This window comes from Nicotiana sylvestris, chromosome 8 (genome assembly GCF_000393655.2).
Source record: "Nicotiana sylvestris chromosome 8, ASM39365v2, whole genome shotgun sequence".
In the NCBI taxonomy this organism is placed as follows: domain Eukaryota; kingdom Viridiplantae; phylum Streptophyta; class Magnoliopsida; order Solanales; family Solanaceae; genus Nicotiana; species Nicotiana sylvestris.
The window spans coordinates 191,035,836-191,057,234 of NC_091064.1; the positions used below are offsets into that span (position 1 = coordinate 191,035,836).

The 21,399-nt window shown below is 36.5% G+C and overlaps 3 protein-coding genes and 1 pseudogene across 4 annotated transcripts; 1 reads left to right on the plus strand and 3 right to left on the minus strand.

Moving 5' to 3' along the window:
• Positions 1 to 2,763: 2,763 nt before the first annotated feature.
• On the minus strand, positions 2,764 to 4,038 carry LOC138876162 (uncharacterized). Its single transcript, XM_070155064.1, has 2 exons — positions 3,726 to 4,038; positions 2,764 to 3,593 (listed from the first exon to the last, which is right to left on the minus strand). The coding sequence occupies exons 1-2, from the start codon at positions 4,036 to 4,038 to the stop codon at positions 2,764 to 2,766; spliced, it is 1,143 nt and encodes a 380-aa protein (XP_070011165.1).
• Positions 4,039 to 8,076: 4,038 nt separating this feature from the next.
• LOC104220124 (uncharacterized) lies at positions 8,077 to 10,286 on the plus strand. Its single transcript, XM_009770939.2, has 2 exons — positions 8,077 to 8,640; positions 9,995 to 10,286. Exon 1 carries the CDS (start codon positions 8,148 to 8,150, stop codon positions 8,634 to 8,636), a length of 489 nt encoding a protein of 162 aa, XP_009769241.1. The 5' UTR covers positions 8,077 to 8,147; the 3' UTR covers positions 8,637 to 8,640; positions 9,995 to 10,286.
• Positions 10,287 to 10,368: 82 nt separating this feature from the next.
• Positions 10,369 to 12,902, minus strand: LOC104220123 (receptor-like protein Cf-9 homolog; annotated as a pseudogene).
• Positions 12,903 to 13,514: 612 nt separating this feature from the next.
• LOC104220121 (CO(2)-response secreted protease-like) lies at positions 13,515 to 21,302 on the minus strand. Of its 2 annotated transcripts, XM_009770935.2 has the most exons (10): positions 21,046 to 21,300; positions 17,807 to 18,066; positions 17,591 to 17,702; positions 16,823 to 17,339; positions 16,129 to 16,232; positions 15,782 to 16,027; positions 15,598 to 15,675; positions 14,941 to 15,055; positions 14,650 to 14,833; positions 13,515 to 14,323 (listed from the first exon to the last, which is right to left on the minus strand). In XM_009770935.2, exons 1-10 carry the CDS (start codon positions 21,231 to 21,233, stop codon positions 13,764 to 13,766), a joined length of 2,364 nt encoding a protein of 787 aa, XP_009769237.1. In that variant the 5' UTR covers positions 21,234 to 21,300; the 3' UTR covers positions 13,515 to 13,763. The 2 variants fall into 2 exon arrangements, with proteins under 2 accessions (XP_009769237.1, XP_009769238.1); XM_009770936.2 differs by lacking the exon at positions 15,598 to 15,675 and having other exon boundaries at positions 21,046 to 21,302.
• Between the last annotated feature and the right edge of the window lie 97 nt (positions 21,303 to 21,399).

Below are 21,399 nucleotides of genomic sequence, written 5' to 3' on the forward strand. Positions count from 1 at the left end.
TGGATCATTTTCTTTATTATGGATATATGGTATAAGGCTGGAATTATTGATGAATGACTTCATTATCATGTTAATGATACTATTAAGTTAAAGGCAAAAGTCTATAAGGGGTGATATGGGGTATACAGATTCCAATTGGAGCTTGCCGCTCGTCGTAAAATAGTTATGACTTGTTGTTATTTTATGGTGTCTTGTTATTGATAATTATGTATCGCTGGATTTCTCTGGTAATTGTTGTTGGTATATGGTATTGGAGGAGACTCGTGTTACAGGGGAAATACTTTTCGAATTTATATAAACGAGCTACAAGTAAGTTACAGAATTAGCCTTTATTCAATACTGATTTTGAATCTCCTTATGCAATGGTAGATTGAGTTGAGTTTTTTGAAGAGGTTCTTGGGAGGTATTAAGGACTCACCATGGTTAAGGTATGTTAAGGCACTTACTTCTTTCTATTGGCATGATCGAAAGTGAAACGAACATAAACGGTATGCTAATTCATAACGGATCTACTCCTAGAAACTAAGATTGTCCATGTTATTCTTTCCTTATAAAGTTATTCTAAGCAAGTGTGTATGATCCTTAAATCCTACTAAGGTTCATATTGATGGTAGGGATGTCCATAATGTTAATCGAAGGTGCAATGACCTTACGTCACTTCGAAAGGTTTAGAACGTGATTCTATGAGTCCAACATGCATTATATATGTATTTACTTTAATCTACCGAGCCACGTTATAGTCGGCCGGGTACGGCACCTATTGTGCAACCAATGATCAGTTGGGTTAACGGCTCCACATGGCCGGGTACGATTCTACCGAGCCTTATGATGGCCGGGTACATTTTTACCGAGTCCTCTTTGAGGCCGGGTACGATATGATGATGATGATGCCCACAAAGGCGTATGTTTTTAAAAGTTTATGTATATATATGAATTATGTATTTCATGTCAGTATCCCCTAGAGGCACTCAGATGTTACAGGTTGTATCTTCTCTATCTCTCTTTACATTAATGTTCTTGTTTATGTTTTCCTGCCTTACATACTCGGTACTTTATTTGTACTGACGTCCCTTTTGCCTGGGGACGCTGCGTTTCATGCCCGCAGGTCCCGATTGATAGGTTGACAGTCTTCCTAGTAGTCTATCAGCTCAGCGGAGGTGTTGGTGAACTCCACTTGCTCCGAAGTTGCCTATTTGGTCAGTATGCTTTGGATATGTATTGATTGGTATGGAGGGCCCTGTCCCGACCTTTATGATTTTATGTACTCTTAGAGGCTTGTAGACAGATGTTAGGTTTATGGATACTTGTATGGCCTTGTTGACCTATGTGTTGAGTTTACAAATGGTCATGTCGGCCTTATAGGCCCGTATGTCACATGTATAAGTTTGTATATCATGTTGGGTCATCATATGTTGAGTATTCCCTTACGTTTTATTCTTTTTATCTCATGACGGGTTTCTGCCTCATTTATGCAAGATACTATAATAAGAAAGATATATTATATTGGTACTTGGTTGAGTAAGGCACCGGGTGCCCGTCGCGGCCCTTCGGTTTGGGTCGTGACACTCGAGCCACCTTCTCTATCTCAAATTTAATTCTTTTTGCTTGAAAATGTACTGGAGGCTTTTGTGATCTGTAAACACTTCAGAATGATCGCCGTAAAGGTAATATCGCCATATTTTTAATGCAAACACTACTTCTTCAAGCTCCAAGTCGTGTGTGGGGTAGTTCTTTTTATGATTCTTTAACTGCCTGGAAGCATAAGCAATAACTTTTCCATTTTGCATAAGAACACAACCAATGCCCACTCTGGAGGCATCACAATACACTGTGAACCCACCCGAACTTGTCGGCAAAAGTTAACACGAGTGCAGTGGTCAACCTCTTTTTTAACTCTTGAAAACTCTGCTCACAAGCGTCTGACCATTGGAACTTAACTGCTTTCTGAGTCAACTTAGTTAATGGAGCTGCAAGTGAGGAAAACCCCTCTACAAACCTTCTATAGTAGCCAGCTAACCCCAAAAAACTCCTGATTTTGGTTGGCGTTGTCGGCCTAGGCCAGTTCTTGACTGCTTCTGTCTTCTGAGGGTCTACTTTTATGCCTTCACTAGATACCACATGGCCTAAGAATGCCACTTACTACATCGAGAACTCACATTTTGAAAACTTGGCATAAAGCTCATTCTCCTTCATGGTCTACAAGGTTATTTTGAGGTGTTCTGCATGATCTTCCTTGCTCTTAGAGTATATCAAAATACCATCTATAAACACTATAATAAAGGTATCTAGGAATGGCTTGAAAACTCTGTTCATGAGGTCCATGAATGCAGCTGAAGCATTTGTCAACCCAAAGGACATTACTAGAAATTCATAGTGCCCGTAGCGAGTTCTAAAGGTTGTTTTAGATATATCTTCTTCCCTGATTCTCAATTGATGGTACCCCGACCTCAAGTCTATTTTTGAAAACTACTTTGCACCCTGAAGTTGATCAAATAAATCATCAATTCTTGGCAGTGGGTAATTGTTCTTAATTATAACTTTATTCAACTGCCGATAGTGAACGCACATTATGAGGGACCCATCTTTCTTCATGACAAACAGGACCAGGGCACCCCATGGTGAAACAGTCGGCCTGATGAAGCCCTTGTCAAGAAGGTCTTTCAACTGCTATCCCAACTTATTAAGTTCTGCTGGAGCCATCCTATAAGGAGGTATAGATATGGGCTGAGTGCCTGGCATGAGATCAATACCAAAGTCTATGATTCATTCAGGAGGAAGTCCGGGAAGGTCATCTGAGAAAACTTCTAGAAATTCTCTAACAACTAGCACAGACTGAAGAGCTGGTGGTTCTGATTTTGGATTAATGATGTGTGCCAAATAGGCGAGACACCCCTTACCGATCATTCGTTGTGCCTTAAGGTAAGAAATAAACTTACCTACAAGCGATACTGAACTACCCTTCCATTCTAAGACCTCTTTATTTGGAAATTGGAACCTGACTATCTTGGCGTGACAATCTAACATGGCATAGCAGGAAGACAACCAATCCATACCCATGATCACATCAAAATCCACCATTTCTAACTCTATGAGATCGGCTTTGGTGTTGCGACCTTGGAATAAAACTATACAACCTCTATAGACTCTGGTGACTTTCACTGACTCGCCAACTGGATTAGATACTAGGAATGGCTCACTAAGTTGTTCGGGTTCTAGTCCGAGGTTAACTACAAAGTATGGAGTCACATATGAAAACGTTGAACCTGGATCCATTATGGCATAAGAATTATGTGAGCAGACTAAAAGTATACCTGTAATAAATTTTGCAGATGCCTCTACACTTTGACAATCAAGTGTAGCAAACAAACGGGGTTGTCCTCCTCCCCGAGTAACTCGATCTGCACCTCTGCATGTCCTATGCCCGACCTGATTATGAGAACCACGAGCCTGGGATGGTGCAACTGTAGTAGCTGAGGAACTAGAAGGACGAGTTGATCCACCACTGAAATTAAGTCGCAACTTTGGGTAGTTGGCCTTTATATGACCAATGTCTCCACAATGATCGCAACCATAAAACCCGAGCTTGCACTGACCTGAATGTTTCCGCTTATATGTTCCACAAAGACCTTGTTGGTGTGAATGTTGCTCAGCATGACTCTGGCTATGTGAGGATGATGTCCTAAAATTATGATCCTGGCGAGACTAATTTCCATAACTGTGAGTACGTCTGAAAGAAGACCCACCACCTGACTGATGACTGGATTGAGCTGGTACTAATGACTCTTTATTAGAGGAATCCCTTTCACCTCCGCTGGATGTACCATTAAACCTGCCTGTTGTCCGGGCTTTCTTATTATGCTCTTTTTCTTCTCTCCTTTGTTGTCTGTCTTTTTCTAAGTGCTTGGCAAATCCCACAACAGAGGAGAAGGCTATCATCCCTACTGTTGCAACTGATGTCGTATTCTTAATGTGGTAAGCTAAACCGCCAACAAACCTGCGAATCTTTGCTTTGTTCTGTCTTAACCATGTGATGAGCATGCTTAGCTAACCTTATTAATTCCATGTAGTACTCTTGAACACTTTTATTCCCTTACTTGAGTTGTTCGAAATCTGTAGACTTAGCGTCCCTATCCTCTTCTGGGATAAAGTTAGCCATGAAGGCCTCTTCAAATTCTTCCCAAGTAAGCGAACCATCATCTTTATCTCTTTCTTTTTCCCACATCTCAAACCAAGCGCCAGCCACATCTCTAAGCTGGTAAGCAACCAGCTCCACAGCTTTATCATCAAATGCTTTCATTGCTCGGAGGGCTTTCTTCACACCCTCCAGCCACAACATTGGATCTTCAACAACTATAGAACCATGGAACACTGGAGGACTTAACCTCAAAAATTCATTCACTCTTGAGGACTCAAAATTGTTCTGTCTATTTGATTGAGCTGGAATCTCATCTCTTCTCTCGTTCTGGTTGGCCATGAAGGCTTGAAATATCTCCATAGCATTGTTGATTGCATTAAACATCTGACTCACCTCTAGAGATATAGTTGTCTGAGCCGGAGCTACTATTGGGGGCAGCACTGGATCCTGAGGTACTGGATCATCATGTTCCACCCCTTCTTCATGTTCAACCCGGGGTACTTGAACCCCCTTTGTGGATTTACCCTTCATTTTATGAGTTGGAGCCTTTTTAGTTCTGCCTTAAGCCACAATAGTAGCAATAGTTCCTTGAGCAGCATCCTGTGGGTTGGTGTCAGAGTTGCGAGTACGAGCCATTTATGCGAGTTTTGGAGAAAATATAATATAATTTATTAGAGGCAGACTCTACTGTACGATCTAAAGTATGAAAAAAATGAGACTTTTCCTAAATGCTTGTAGCCTCTTGTTTATAAGTATGGTGTGCTTCATACCCATAAACAAGACTCTACTAATACAACTTTATAGACCCCTAGGACTCCATAAACCTGAGGCTCTGATACCAAGTTTGTCACGGCCCATTTTCTGAACAAGCCGGGACCGGCACTCGATCACTAAACATGACCGAGCGAACCATCTCTACTTATCAAATCTATTATAACTCCAAACTTTATATGCGACAAGACAATACTCTAACTAAATACTTTTGATTAATTTAAACATTTAAACAAATCAACTCCTAAACTTTATTCGTAGTAACTACTGAATTACTGCTAAGTTATTATCAAAAACATCTGAATCTTAACCCAACGACTATGTCTATGAAGCCTCTACTGATAAACTGACGCACTGTTCAGGACATGAGATTTCCTGGCCAGTTCTCTAAGTAAACAAAGAAATGACTAAATAAAGATGACTCAAAGGAATACTCCACGAACAAAAGCGGAGCTCACCAATAGCACTGGAAGAGAAGGAAGTCCGAACTCGTAGCTTGCTCGCCTGCAAAATCGGTTCCTACGTTGTACCGCAGACCAACGTAGGTTCCCAAAAGAGAACGTCAGTACCATCCATTGTACTCAGTGAGTCTCAACAACAGGGGGCGAAACTTTACTAACATATACATTACGAGCAAATGTTCTAAATGCATGTAAAACATAAAACTTATAAGAATAATTCTAAAATAATTGCATACTAGCAGTTTATGAACATTCTAAAAGAAATTCTTTTCTTTTTCTTTCTTATAAAAAAAATACTTCACTTTATATTTTGGGAGTTCCAACTATCCTGACTTAATTCTGTCTCAGTCACCGTGTGATCGGCACAGGTTCGATCCCAACCTGATCGAATAGGCCCAATCCACGAGGTGCCACTCGCTTCATGGTTCTCAGCGCTCATGTATCATACCTTAGCATGGCTAAGTAATTTCTCAGCAACGAGACCCTCGGCTCGTGTGCTCCCTACTTTGGCACAAGTAGTTTCAGGAAGTCAACGCCTTGGTCAGGACCCTTGGCCTGGACGATGACCCCTTCTCAGAATAAATGATACTCCCAAAAATATTTTCTTTTTACTTCTTCTTGTGACTTTTCAAGTCCAAATCTTTTCTTTTTGGAACATCTTGTACATGCTCGGGCTGGTACCCTTAAATGTAAAGCATGGCATAAGAATGAAATAAACATCTAAAAGTATTTCTAAAGATTCTTGCTTCTTCATAAATTTTCAACATGAAAATAGCTTATAAGAATAACAAAAAAATCTGAAAATTTATGCATGTATATCATAATAAATTATCTAAACTTTTGCTAGAAAAATTCTAAGTTAATAGGTACTCACTCGCTCCAATTAAGTAAATATAAACTCTTTTAAGCAATTCATCAAACACCTTGTATGCGTGTTTTGTGAGTTAAACACTTTTGTAAAGGGTTATATCAACTCACCTCAAAACTTCTCGAGCTAATACGTAGGCCTCAGTCCAATAGACACCAGTCAAACAATCGATTCTACAACAATCAGTGCATTTTAATCAATTTTAAAGTTTCACACCTAAACACGAAATTTATTGTTGATATAAAGGAAGGAGGGAATTAACTATTCGATTCTTACCTATTACTATTGTCGGATAATTGACAATAAAATTTTTTATATACATGAGTTCAAGAATTAGTGATTCGTAATGAACAGTGGCGGAGGTAGAGATTCGGGACCGGGTTCGGTCGAGCCCAATAACTTTAATCCAAACCCTGTGTTTGTCTTACAAAATCCATTGAATATGTATAAATGATTAATATAGAACCAACTAACTTTTAACAATTAGAATCCTGAACCCATAAATTTGAAACTCTGGCTCTGCCTCTAGTAATAAAACCTAGAATCTTCCGTGAGTATTTTGTTGTAAAGCCGCTGCTGTTTCTTGGCAAACAGAACGTGGAGTTATGTTCTTTTTTGTTCCTAAAGCTTATGCCCTTTTCATGCCAAAAAGCCCTCTATGGGCTTGGCTTGCACGCCCTTTTTCTTTTGCTTTTTTTTTTTTTTGACTTAATTAGTAATTAATAATATCCATTTTTAATAATTAACAACACTAAAATTATTAATATTTTCCTAATTGTATATTCAATTATTTAAGTGTGTGTGTCTATATATATATATATATATATATATATATATATATATATATATATATATATATATTTCACTATAGGCAAGATAAAAATAATAGTAATAATAATAATTTAGTTCTATAATTAGCATATCTTAAAACTTATATAAATTTGAGAAATGTTACATTAACATACGATTACGCATATTGTTTAGAGGTTTTTGTATTAAGTTATTTTATAAAAGGTGTTATTTCCCGAAATGAATTATTTTCTATTTTCTTTCAACACAAAAGAAAAAAGTATTTTTATTTTAACAACACTCCGAAATAATTATACTGCATAAAGAACAAAAAAAAGAGGAAATAACAGAAAGAGCACTTAATTAGATAACCAACTACGCCAACTTTAGTTTGACAGGAAAAACCTACAAAACAAAAAAAAAGAAGAAAAGAAAACACTGTCTTCTACCTAATAAATAAGTTTAACATCAATTTGGTTATCTGATTCAATGTATTATTATCGGGAGAAATTAAAAAATAGTCAGATTTACAAGTGGTCATTTAAAAATAGCCATAATTTCAAAAGTAATCAAAATTTAGTCATTTTCATGTAAAAATAAATCTGAACGAAAATATTGTTCAAAATCCGGACAAATACTCCAGTATAATATACTTGACTTCCATCATAAATATACTGAATTTTCAGTATAATATACCAGTCCAACATAATATGCTGCAAGTTCATACATAGGTGCTCCAATCTCCAATACATTATGCTGAAACTTTTCGCGTGTTGGAGTTCCAACATATTTAAGTTCATACACAGGTGCACCGATCTCCAGTATATTATGCTGAAACTTTTCATGTTGCAGCAAAATAGTGGTTATTTTTCACTGACTTTGCAAACGCGATCTGAAAACTGGTTAGTTCATGCTATTTTTACTTTATTATCGACTTAATTATTTTTAAGTCAATAAAATATTATTATACTCTTTACGAGAGAATGACAGGTTCTGACTGAGTTATTATACATGAGTTTTTAAGTAATATACTCTAATTGAAATACTATTTCGCCTCTTGATTTCCCCATTATAATTCTCTTCCTCTTCCTCCAATCATTCACCTTCTCTCTCTGCCTCATCAATGGCTTTATCTCAAAAGTCACAACTCTTGTTTTGCTCTCTCCTCTTCATCTTCTTCTCCCAATCTCTGTCCTTCAATCGTAGCCGTCCAAATAAAGATGATGATATCCATGATCTCCTTCCTTCCTACAACCTTCCAAAGGGACTTCTCCCAAACAATGTGAAATCCTACACTCTTTCTCCTAAAGACAATTCCTTTACAGTCCAACTCACACACCCTTGTTATGTACAGTTCCAAGATCAACTTGTTTACTACCAAAAAGAAATCAGAGGGAAAATGAGTTATGGACAGGTTTCTGATGTCTCTGGAATCCAAGCTAAGAAGTTGTTCGTGTGGGTCCCTGTAACAGGGATTAATGTTGATGAGGAGTCTCATATGATTGAATTCCATGTTGGGTTTTTGTCTGAGAAGTTGCCTGCTAAGGATTTTGAGACTATTCCCACTTGTAAGAATAAGGGGTGCCAAGATTCTCTCCTTTCTTCAATATGATGAGGTCAAAGTTCTTATCTTTATACTCCATATATTTCAATTTATATATCTTACTTTATATTTGTTTAATAGAGATGTAACTTTTATTTTATGTGTCTTACTTTATATTTGTTTAATAAAGAATGTCACTTACTATTCCCACCTGTAAGAATAAGGGGAGTTGTCTTTCTCCCAAACACAACTCCTTTACCATTGAACTCACACGGCCATGTTATATATATAGTTCAAAAATTGGTCCCAAGGGTTTTGGTCTAGTGGTAAGGGTGCATCGCGTGATGTGTAGTTTAGGCGCACGTCACGAGTTCGAACCGCTACAAACAAAGCTTGTTATGTATTTAAGTTGATAAGGGTAGGGAGGCGGGCCCATCATCCACCGACTTTTGAACATGTACCAGCCGGCCCTCTGAGATTTTTGGGTTATCAAATATCATCCTTTTTACTGAACAAAATTGTTATACCAACTCCCAGTATTCTTGTGTTGTATGCCTCAAGTTACCCAACCTTCTGTGTATGAGTGGTTCAACTATGGGAGGGCTAACTGATGAGTCTACCTTTAAGATAGTTGAAGCTTGAAGACTATATTTGCGAAGGAGAATTAAGTACAAGGCTATGCTTAAGTTATTGAAGATACATTTTGATGGAAAGAACCAGAAGGAAAGGAGAGGAGACTAATGATAATACTACCAAGTTTTTGTGCTTAAAATATGTTATCATTGCTTTTTCTTTTCGTCCCTTTCCCGACAACAACAACAGCATCCCCGTGTAATCCCACAAGTGGGGTCTGGGGAGGGTACGATGTACGCAGGCTTACCCCTACCCGGGAAGGACAGAGAGACTGTTTCTGATAGACCCTCGGCTAAAGAAGATGGAAGAAGCGTTAATAGCAATTCATAGCAAGACAATATATTTATAAAACTAAATTGAAGATAACAATAAAAAATATGAAAGGAGTACCGATAGCAAGACAATATATTTAGAGAACTAAATCCGAGGGTCTGATAGCAATAGAGAATATGAATGGAGCACCGATAGCAAACTAAGGAAGTACTGATGTCAAGTAATAACAGAATAAGATATGCGATAATAGCAAACTCTGGATGAAAGGGTACCATACTAACACTAATACTATCGAACTAATGAAGACAAAGGTAAACGCACGACTACCTACTAACCTTCTACCCTAATCCTCAAGTAACTTCCACACCCTCCTATCCAAGGTCATGTCCTTAGTTAAAAGTATAAAAATTCGATGCTCAAGAGCATTTTACTACTCTGATATGAGCTTCGTCTCCTTCAGAATAAAATGTATTCTAAGATTATGTAAAATGAGATTGCTGATCCATTTGATCATCTTGCAGGACGAACGGAGCTCTGAGGCTTGTGAAGAATGAAATATTGATTTTGCTTAAGAAATAGTAAATGTTACCTGTATGTGGAGTCTATGTACTATTCTAAAGTTTTCACATTCACAGAAATTGGAATGTATAGTTCATGTTATCACACCAGAGGAAATCTTCCTTAATAGAAACAGAAGAAGGGACTTCTATGCTCTATCTTTGGTGTTTGTTCTTCTTAGTTCAATATTTCTCTCTTTCCTCTTTTCAATGTAAAATTTGCAAATAGTGAATGAATAACAAATTCTTTCTTTAATATCACAACTTAAAGAAAGAGGAGTATGACCTCCCCACCCCCCCCCCCCACACACAAAAAGCATCTATGGCCCAAACAGTTTCACTTTGATCCTTTATTTCTGGTAGCATATTGGCATTTGTTGTTGCAAACATCTACTACATAGTCTTTTCAATTCTTAGCATTTCAACTCTGTCCATTCACTTATCCCAAGTTATTCCCTGCATTTATTTCATTAAATACAAAGTAAAAGAGTTAGATACAGAACAATTATCTCAATATTCTCACACTTCTTTCTATAGAAATGAGTTTAATTTGAATATATACCTGAAAGTTTTGAACTTAACATCTTGTGCGTTTCGAAACTTGTTTAGACACCATTATTCCTTCCTCTGTAATGCCTTTGGCCTCGCTGCTTCTTTTGCCTTCTCGCAATGATTATGTATTCTATTTCTTCAATGATCCAAGAAAGCTAATTTGAATTTCGTGAAGAAAGCATGAAATATGCTAGGGAGAATCCAATAAATAGTCCACAACCATATCCCATAAGAACCACTTCCCAACTGAGCTTACTAAGAAATGTAGATTCACTTTCTTCGTTCAGCACAAACGTTGTGTTGCTTGTCTTTGGCATCCCGTTACTTCCACAACCTCTTGAAACTGGGAATCCACGTGATCAATCATTATCTTCATATGAATCGTTCTCTAATGTAGCAAATTGAGGTCCCCTAGGGATGCATCCTTCAAGATGATTGTGGGAGAGATTTAAAACTTCAAGCTAATTAAGTGAAGCAAGTTTTCTTGGTATCTCCCCTGAAAGCTGGTTAGATGAAAGGTCTAACGATTCAACTAGAGATAAAATTTCCAAGTGATGGTAGAATATGACACTGTAATCCATTATGAGACAAATTCAACACCCGAAGCAAAATGTTATCTCCCAGAACACTAGGAATATGTCCTTCAAATTTGTTGTTTGAAAGATCTACCGTGGTGTACAATGACATGCTCCAGTCCCTTTGTTACAACAGTTACTGAGTTTGTGTAATATAAATCCCCTTCATCACTAATTGGTGGCTTTATTGTTTGATCAATTCTCCACATTGCTTTTAATTGTTGAAAAAGACTTGTTGGTAACTCTACTGTAAACGCATTGCCAGAGAGATCTGGTATCCGAAGATGAGGAAACAAGTTTTCAATGCTTGAAGTTCTAATGGGTCCATGCAATTTATGGATCTCAAGCTTAAAACTTGTAGTCCCCAACCACATAGGAAATGTGTCATTGAGATGATTGTTTCCTAGTCAAGAACTTCCAATTGTTTGCAATTGGCCAAGGATCCTGGGATTTTTCCCTCTAGTTTATTGCCATGCAAATTGAAGCTTTTAAGTGAACTCCCAGATGTATAAGTTATTTGGAGATTTCCAGAAAGACTAATGTGTTGCATATCGAAAACCATGAGTAGTTCACTCATGTTACCCAAACATTGTGGAATTGCTCCCTTCAACTAGTTTCTTGACAAATCTAGAATTATTAATGATGTCAAATTGCAAAAGAGGAAGGGATCTCCCTAGTGAGATTATTATTTGACATGAAGAAAAATTGTACAGAGGGCTGTGGAATAGGCAGCGATCCTTGAAGAAAATTTGACCGTAAATCAATAGCATATAGATGAAGAAGATGAATGTGGTAAAAACTTGTCAACATGTTGTGGGATAGATCAAGAACTGACATGGAATGCATCCAATTAGACCATCCCAATCAGGGATTCTTCCTTGAATCTTGTTATATGCAAGATCCAACTGCTCAAGATTCTTTGCTGATCTCAAAAAATCCAATTCATTTACTTCACAAGCAGATAACAATAAGCTTGTCAAAGATTCATGCAAGGTAGACTTAACTTTGTTCTCATTGGTCAGCGAAATACTATTATATGAAAGATCTAGATCGGTAAGTTGTTTGAGGTTTGAAAAGATGTTGACGTCTACATTTCCACTAAAATTATTAAATGAAAGATAGAGTAATGTTAGATTCACGAGGTTCTGAAGTGACTTGGGAAGAGGACCTTGCAACTAGTTGTGTTCTAAATTAATCTCGACTAATATATTGTAATTGAAATCCTCAAGCTGAGCGGAAAAGTGGTTAAAACTCAAGTCTAGTGCACTTAGTGATGGAAGTGAGGATATCCATGATGGTAACGCTCCATTCAGGGAGTTATTTGATAGTAGAAGTGTGTTTAGATTCTGCTGTCCACTAGTAAAAGGAGGAATTGGTCCTTCAAGATGGTTATTTCGAAGATCCATAGACTCTATACGGGTGAGATTCCAAAGAGATTTTGCAATAGGTCCCGTGAGATTACAAGAATTAAGTTGCAAGGACTGCAAGGATGTTAGATAGCCAAGAGATAGAGGAACTGGTCCTTCAAGATAGTTATTTGAAAGGTGCAACAACTCTAGACGAGTGAGATTCCAAAGAGATTTTGGAATTGGCCCCGAAAGATTGCATGAATTAAGTTCCAAGGACTGCAATGAAGTTAGATAACCAAGAGATTCAAGCAAATCACCATAAAACTTAACTGGAGAAAGATCTAACTCCCCGAGAGATGCACTGCTGTTCCATTTTGGTCTTTGGAAAATAACCATCGAGCTGATTATTGTCTGACAAGTTAAGAACTTGCAAGTCTGGCAAGTGAAAAATAGTTTCAGGAATTATCCCATACAATCCTGTGGATCCCAACCTCAGAGTTGTTATATAAGAAGATAAATTTTGAGATATGGCTGAAGAGATGTATACTTTAGTAAGACGAGTCGGCATTTGAAGTTTATGGGTTCCAAAATTATTACGGAATCCATAGCTCGTCTTACTTACTGGTTTCACAATTAAATATTTATACATATTTAATTAATTTTTCAATACAACAGTGAAAATGATTGGGTTAGGCCGAACCCGCACCTAATGGGCTAGCTCCGCCTCTGCCAATACACAAGGACACTTCAACTTGTGCCGGGGTGGAGGCAGATATAGCTAAGTGGACTAAAGACATATTTGTCGCTCGCCCATCAGTACATGGACTGTTTGTTTTGAAGACACAAGACAAACCTAGAAAATCTAGTGATGCTACAATATGTTATGGCCCCCTTTAGTATGTGCAGTAAATATTATCTTTGCAACCAAAAAGCTGGGTAAAAAATAAAAAGTTAAAACACTAGTGTGCGCCACAGCTGAACTTTCTATGTGATAATTGCCCTACAGTCTAAAGAGAAAGTTAATAGCGATGGTTGATAACATAATTGTGCTCATGGATGAGTGATACTATAACATGCAAACTTTCTAGATTACTAATTAGTAGCCTACAGTTCTCAAATAAATACTCAAAGATTACTAATAAAGTTACAGTGATGTGTTGCTAACATAATTGCCTTTATGCATGTATGACATTGCATACAAACTTATTAGACTATTTAATAGTCTACAGGTCTGAAAATGTTAGCCGTAGACTTGTGCTAGCCACTGTTACTTACAACAAATGGGCTTCGGACTTTGTACTTACCATTTGTCCAAGTAATTGAGCCAAACATGTCTTCCTTTGTAGTAGATGAAGCTCTAAAAGACACTTCATAGCTTAATTTCTTGTTTTTATTTGTAAATTCCAGTTTACTTGGAATCACTTGGACTCGCAATCCAGTTGGTGCCTCAACAATCGCAATATATACCGATGCTTCTTCTCCAACATTAGTAACAGTTCTAGTAACTTTCTTGGTTTTATACTTTTTGAGACCAGAAATAGCAATTGATGGGTAATTCATATTAGAAACCAATTCAGAGCTTGAATGTTTTGGGCATGAAAAGTCTTTAGGAACTGTACTTGAGATCAGCTTTATCTTTGATATGTCATAGCCAACAGAACAGAGGAAATGCAAGTAGTCGGCGACATCTGTCGCGTAGACTAGACCTGGTTTTAATGGACCTGAAGTGCTTGCTTCTCCTGCACCTATGTCATATGGTGTTGCCTTGGATCCAAAGTTTGTAGTGATTGGAGCCTTCAAATTGTTTGTCTGAATAGCTGTTGAAACAAAGTTCGAAATGAGCAAGGATATCACATAAAGAATGTTAACTAGTTTACTACTCCTTCCATTTTATTCTATGCGTCTTAGTTTGATTGTGCATGGAGTTTAAAAAATGTAGGAAGAATCTTTAATCTTGTGGTTTTAAACTAAAGGAGTGTAATACACCAAAATTCCCTTGAATCTTGTGGTCTCAAATATGCCATGTGGAATATTGAAGTTAAAGAGTTACTATATATAGAAAGAGACATTCTTTTTGAAACAGACTAAAACAGAAAGAAACACACATAAATTGAAACAAAGGGAGTATTATTAAGTTCCTTACCAGTGGTCATAATAGCTGATTTGATAGTGGAGGGACCCCAGGTGGGATTTTGCGCCTTGACAGTTGCAGCAATGCCGGAAACGTGAGGGCAGGACATGGAAGTACCTGAGAGTATGTTGAACATTGGTTGTTTATTTCCAGGCCAAGCAGCAAGAATTGTTACCCCTGGTGCTGTAATATCTGGCTGCAAGGACAAATTAAAATCCATTTAGCATGTGGTTTGTTGTTTCTATCTACAGAAAACTTATGTTTAGAACACCAATCAAAGATATCAAATATGTTTGGCCTTACTTTGAGGAGGTTAGGGGTGTTTCCTGCAGGGCCCCTTGATGAGAAGTAAGGCACAACAGGAGCTGGTTTATACTTAGTTGTGGAAACAGTTGGTAGAATTGATGCAACTGGATTCCTTCAAGATGTTGAAGAATCGTTAACTGTTTGCTCACTTGGCAACAATATCATATCAATGATACAGTCAAACATCTCTATAGCAGCATCGTTTCTTCTAAAAAAAATTGGTTGTCATAGAGAACATATATTATAACATAGCATGAAAATTGGTTCCAAACGAAACTTGACTTTTCTAGTGAAAAGTTGTTATATAACAATAATATTATAGAGAGGTCTGATTCTGATAAATTCTTTTTACACATTACAAAAAAAAAGGCAATGGGTAAAATATTGTCGTACTTTAAATATCTATTTTTCTTCGTCATATGATGCAATGTTTCTCATATCATCATGTAAGAAACATCATTATAATGTGAATTTTTACCCAATGCTACCATTTATCTGGAGATCTAGCCGATAAAATATGACTCCATTTTTACCGGTATGAGGGGAGATGAGTAACTTCTATCTGGTGAAAGAATTATAGATCGAGGTTTATGACATCACTACAACAAATCATAAGTTCAGTGATCATAAATAACATTTTTAGGATTGATTCACCTTGGCCTTTTTGTTGGATTTGCATGCCTATTTGGTTTTCCATTGTCAAGTGTTGGGCTTTTCAGGAATTTTGATTTTCTGATGAACATAAAAGAAGTCTTTAAGTGACAAAAACTAGTTTATTGAGTCTAGTGCAAAAATCTTTAAGTTGGATTTCCACAAATCGAATATAGACAGATATTACCTTGTGGATTTGATGTAGGAGATGATTTCAGTACCATCTTTTCTAGAGACTGCAGCTGCTGGGAACGATTCGAATTTGGGTGCCACTGTTCTTAGATCATCATCTATTAGTATAAATCCAACTCCACCTCGGCTCTTCACTTCGAGTAGTCTGTCACTGGGTGAAAATCCATCGTTTTGAAGGTTTTCACATACAACAATTTTCCCCTTGACTTTGTTTTTGTCTAATGAATCAGGAACGCAACCCCTGAAAACACCGCCATTTTTAGTTACAGGTACATATTAGCATTTCATATCTTTGGGAAGCACTGGAAAATGTGACGTGACATTCTTGACGCATATATATACCTTGCCTCTTCCTCAGTAATACGCTTGTTTAGTTTAGCTGAATAGCCTTGAATCAATGGGTAGACCGCAGATTTTGTCATATTTCCAAAGTTTATACCTCCACCCTGAAATTCAACGAGGATATGTCCAAGTATTTTTATAAATAGCTTTGAACTAAAAGAAAGCAGATGATTGATGATTAGTATTGTAGTCACAAATGTTTGGTGTAGAGATGGATCAAGCATATAAGCAGTAGTTGTTAGGATCGAAAACGACCCAAAGATGCTTTTACCCTGGTGTGATATTGTCCGTTTTATATGCACACCTCCAAACCGAGTCTCATATCATCACTCTGTCATCTCCATATTCGCCCAGCGCTGAACCTGGGTTCTGATACCAGTTATTGGGCCAAAATAACCCAAAAATACTCTTAACATGGTGTGATATTTAGGCTTCACACCAATAAGAGATCCTTACCAATGTGGGACTTTGTTCACACACCCAACAGTAGTGCACGTGCATCCACTGTCTTGTACTTGAACACTATATTTATGCTCTCTCTATGTGTGTATTTTCTATATATATATACACACAAGATTTTAAATCTTGAATCTGCCTCGGTGCCTGGCTACGGTAAGATAAGGAGCTGTGTTTCATCTGTCACTTCTGAAATTAAGTTATGGAGAAGGAAGTTTGTTATTACAGTAGTATTTACCTTAACCAGCTTGTTTCCACCTAAGATAATATCTGTCTCGAAGTCACGGTCAATGGTGGTAGCTGCAACAGTGAGAATCCAAGGAGCTGTATTGACAACAGTTTTGGGATCAGGGCCACTATTTCCAGCAGAACAGACAACAACAATGCCCTTTTCCACGGCATGAAATGCTCCTATGGCAATAGGATTTTTTGATAACTCTTCGAACCCAGGTGATGAACCAAGTGATAGAGATAAAACATCAACCCCATCTGCAATTGCATCATCAAATGCTTTCATGATAGCTGATCCACGGCATCCATTAGACGTGCAGACACGATACACAGCGATTCTTGAACCTGGAGATCCTCCCTTGGCAGTTCCTGCAGCTAGACCATAGTAGGATGCACCTGCAACAGGGCTCCCAGCTGCTGTGGATGCAACGTGAGTACCATGTCCATTCTCGTCCCTGGCTGATCCAGCCATTTTCGTTCCTCTGCCATCAAACTCCTCGTAAAATCTTGCACCAACTATCTTCCTACAGAAAATTTCAACCATCACAAAAAATGAACAACTACTTATTTAACTTTGTTATATGAATCCATGAGGAAGAGAAGTCGACTAAGTAACAAGGAGCTGACATAAGAGAAAAAGAAAAGTGAAACCATATAACGGAGTTGGAAAAGAATTACATAATCAAAACAAGGTAGGTCTCAGTTACAAGTTTCATCTATATAAAAAGCAATATAGCTGAAAAAGTAAGTGTAAATATGAGGAGGAGAAAGTTACTTGTTGCATTTGGAAGCGCCAAAATCATGACCATCCATGCAAGTTCCTTTCCACCGGGCTGGAATTGGACCCATACCCTTGTCATTGAAACTCTTTGATTCTGGCCATATTCCTGAATATGATTTCAGTGATTTTACATAAAACTATTTCAAAGAAAATGCAGTAAGCTTGCACTATAATATTGTGATATCAGTATAAAATTTCAAAATGCCCTACCTGTATCCAAGATTCCTATTATGGTGTCAGCTCCATTTGGTGATGAATCAGAACCAGAGCTTGGACTTGAATTGGTTTCGTCAACGGTTTGATACTTCAAGAAATCCCATGAACGTGTAGTGTGGAGTTGCAGCACTGGATCAGGGAAAACAGAGACAACACCAGGTCTTTGAGCGATAGATTGGGCTTCAGCTTCTGATAAACGTGCCGCAAATCCTGAGAAACCATTCTTGTAGCTGTGTACCACTGTATTCTTGTTTCTAAAACAAAGCAAAAATTTATGTTTGTTTATTTCCGGAAACAATAGTTAGTCTAGCACAACTTAAGTTTATAACCTGGTGACAAATTCACCTAAATGACTTGCATAGGAAACAAAGGTATCCAGGATTTTAATATCATGGGTGCACTATTATCTTTAAGATAGATGTTTGGTTTCATTATATAAAATTTTATAACGGCGGCAAATTGACGAGCAAACTATATTAATACTATATTCGCAAAAAATATAATTCACTTTACAATTGTCCTCAACGAGCTTTTATTGAAAACAATCAATAATAACATCATTACTTACAGTTTTAAATATTTCACGCTCTATATAGCAAATTAAACAATCATTCAAACAAGTTTTTAAAAGCGGCGCTTAATATTAAGAAGGGGTTTTCCTGCTTTGAATCCACTGAGAGCCTGAGAACTTCAGAGCCGAGAGAGAAGAGTCATGAGTACTTTGCTTTCAGGATTTCAAAGTGTTTGTACTCAAAAGAATGATTAGGAGAAGAAAATAAAAAAGACGTAGGCAAAAGGGAATTTTTTTTATAAAAAAAGTAAAGAAAAATGTATTTGTTTGTTAATTGAAAAGAAATAAAGGGCATAGGGATATGTTGTTAATTGAAAAGAGTGTGAGAAATTGGGAATTTATTTATTGTAATTAATTATAAAAGGAATTAATCAAAAAGAATTGTATGGGGATCGAACCCTTGACCTTGGGGACAAAAAAGGAATAAGAGGGGCACTTAGTCACCAATGCACCAAACCAATCACTTAAGCACGGGTGGCCACAAATATATTTAACCACATAATTAAAAAAAATAGTATTTTAACATAGCCTAGGGAGGGGAGCATGGGTGCATGTACCCCACCCCACCCCCCCCCCTCCACGTAAATCTTTCTCTGATAGGAAATGTTCAAATTTACCCATCTATTTTACGAAATATCTCAATATTAAAAACCTTTGTCATTAGCAAATCATCTCGTATTTTTCCTTAACTTTAATGAAGCTCCAACATACAGAGGCGGATGCAGCTAAGTAGTACTGAGTTCATCTGAACTCAATACTTTAGACGCAAAGTATAAATTTACGCATAAAACTCTATTAAAAATATAGTAAATAATAGATATGAACTCATAACTTAAAAATATAATGGGTTCAATATTAAAAAATTTAAAAATTAAACCCGTAGAACTTAAATCTTGGATCTGCCTGCCAACATAAACGGGTTGGATTCCACATGAGGAAGTCTATATTTACCCATCTGCTTTTGGCAAAATACTTTATCACCCCCTAAACTTGTCATGGATTATTAGTTACAGCCTTAAACTATTTGTGGTCTTAATTATCTCCCTCAACTAGGCCTTTTGAGAGACATTACCCCTTGGACGCTGACGTGGCAAATTGTGTAGGTGTATTCGCCTGCCACGTGAATTTTCTGTATATGTGGCATTTTTTTGGAATATAAAATATATTTTTACCTTTTTAAGTATGTTACTTTTTTAGATAATTTTTTTCGAATATAATTTATAATAAAACTTGGATAGAACTACATTATTTAGGCTAAATTTTTTTATTTGCCTAAAAATAATAAAGCTTTAGTTAATTTTTTATTGAATTTGACCTGAAAATAAAGATTTATTCAATTGAAATAAATAGTCAAGGCATCTAAAAAGTTATAAAAATATAGTTTGAAATTAATTATTTGGCTATAATTTTTTATATAGCTCTAAATCATGATGGTCTAAAAATATACTTTTTACATATTTTACCTGAAAAGGTAAAAATACACACTTGAAATAAATAGCCATTGCATCAAAAGAAGAAATAAAAAGAGTAAACAATTGCAAGAAATAACTTATTATTTCTAACATAGTTATTGCTCTAAAAAATACTTATTGCAGAAATGCAAGGTAAGGCTGCGTACGATAGACCTTTGTGGTCCGACCCTTCTCCGGACCCCGTGCATAGCGGGAGCTTAGTGCATCGGGTTGCCCTTTATTTATTGCTCTAAAAATGTATCCATAGAGTAAGTTACTTTTTGCAATTGTACACTCTTTTTATCTCTTCTTTTGATACAATGACTATTTATTTCAATTGTGTATTTTTATTTTTTTCAGGTAAAATCTGTAAAAAGAAAATATTTTTAGAGCACCATAATTTAGACCTATATAAAAAATTATAGCCAAAATAATTAATTTCAAACCATGTATTTTTGTAACTTTTTATATGCATTGACTATTTATTTCAATTGTATAAATCTTTATTTTCAGGTCAAATTCAAAAAAAGATTAACTATTACTTTATTATTTTTAACCAAATAAAAGAATTTTGCCTAAATAATGTAGTTCTATCCAAGTTTTATTATAAATTGTATTCGAAAAAAATTATCTAAAAAAGTAACATACTTAAAAAGGTAAAAATATATTTTATTTTTCAAAAAAATGTCACATATACAGAAAAATCCACGTGGCAGGCGAGTGCACCCACACAATTTGCCACATCAGCGTCCAGAGGGTAATGGCTCTCAAAAGACTTAGTTGAGGGGGTAATTAAGACCACGAATAATTTAAGGCTGTAACTAATAATCCGTGACAAGTTTAGGGGGTGGTAAGGTATTTTGCCTTTGCTTTTAGCTATAGTTTAAAACTATACTCTGTTATACTGCAGATAGGGGGCTCTGTTAGGATCAATCGCAAATATGAGCTAATTCGCTAACGAAAGAGTATAGCTCAGGATAAAATAAAGATATAATAGAGGGGTAATTTTTGACTACTTTTTATATTTTATGTACGGACATTGTTTGAAGACATAAAATTTTAAAAATAAAAACTTTGGGACAATATAAACTAAAAAACACAGTATAACATACCAGAAGTTTCCTAGTATGACGAGAGTATTGTTAAAATTAAAAAATTTCCAAATATATAAAGCTTTTAATCTTTTTGAGACTGAAAAAAAAGAAACCAACCTTTTAATCAATGAGCTCACAAGCTGCATTTGATCATTTCTGGTGCCGCCATTAGATGAAGCAGCAGCACCCATATAAACGATATAAATGTCATCGTTTTTTGCTTGAGAAGCTGACTCGGCTTCTTCTCTTATACAAGAGACAATCACGAAAAGAGAAAAAGAGAAAAACAAAGATATTCCTTTCATTTTGCTGCTGATAAATGTTGATGAGAAGTCCGTTTAAAGGTATAGAAAACAAGCTTATAATTAATCCCGACAGTCATGTTCTAATTAAGTAATGGCAATTTTTGTTGGTGCATTCATATGTGTACGCACTGCTGAAGGCTGAAGCGCCCATCAGTCATCCTCTCCT

Excerpts from the sequence above, each read along its gene's own strand:
- LOC104220124 (XM_009770939.2), top strand. The coding sequence starts at position 8,148 with ATGGCTTTATCTCAAAAGTCACAACTCTTGTTTTGCTCTCTCCTCTTC.
- LOC138876162 (XM_070155064.1), bottom strand. The coding sequence starts at position 4,038 with ATGCTCATCACATGGTTAAGACAGAACAAAGCAAAGATTCGCAGGTTT. Across the intron at positions 3,594-3,725 it reads TGGTGGGTCTTCTTTCAGAC|GTCAGTGCAAGCTCGGGTTT; the intron begins GTACTCACAGTT and ends GGAAACATTCAG.
- LOC104220121 (XM_009770935.2), bottom strand. The coding sequence starts at position 21,233 with ATGAAAGGAATATCTTTGTTTTTCTCTTTTTCTCTTTTCGTGATTGTC. Across the intron at positions 17,340-17,590 it reads GGCGCTTCCAAATGCAACAA|GAAGATAGTTGGTGCAAGAT; the intron begins GTAACTTTCTCC and ends AATTTTCTGTAG. Across the intron at positions 14,324-14,649 it reads ATCAGCTATTATGACCACTG|CTATTCAGACAAACAATTTG; the intron begins GTAAGGAACTTA and ends TTGTTTCAACAG.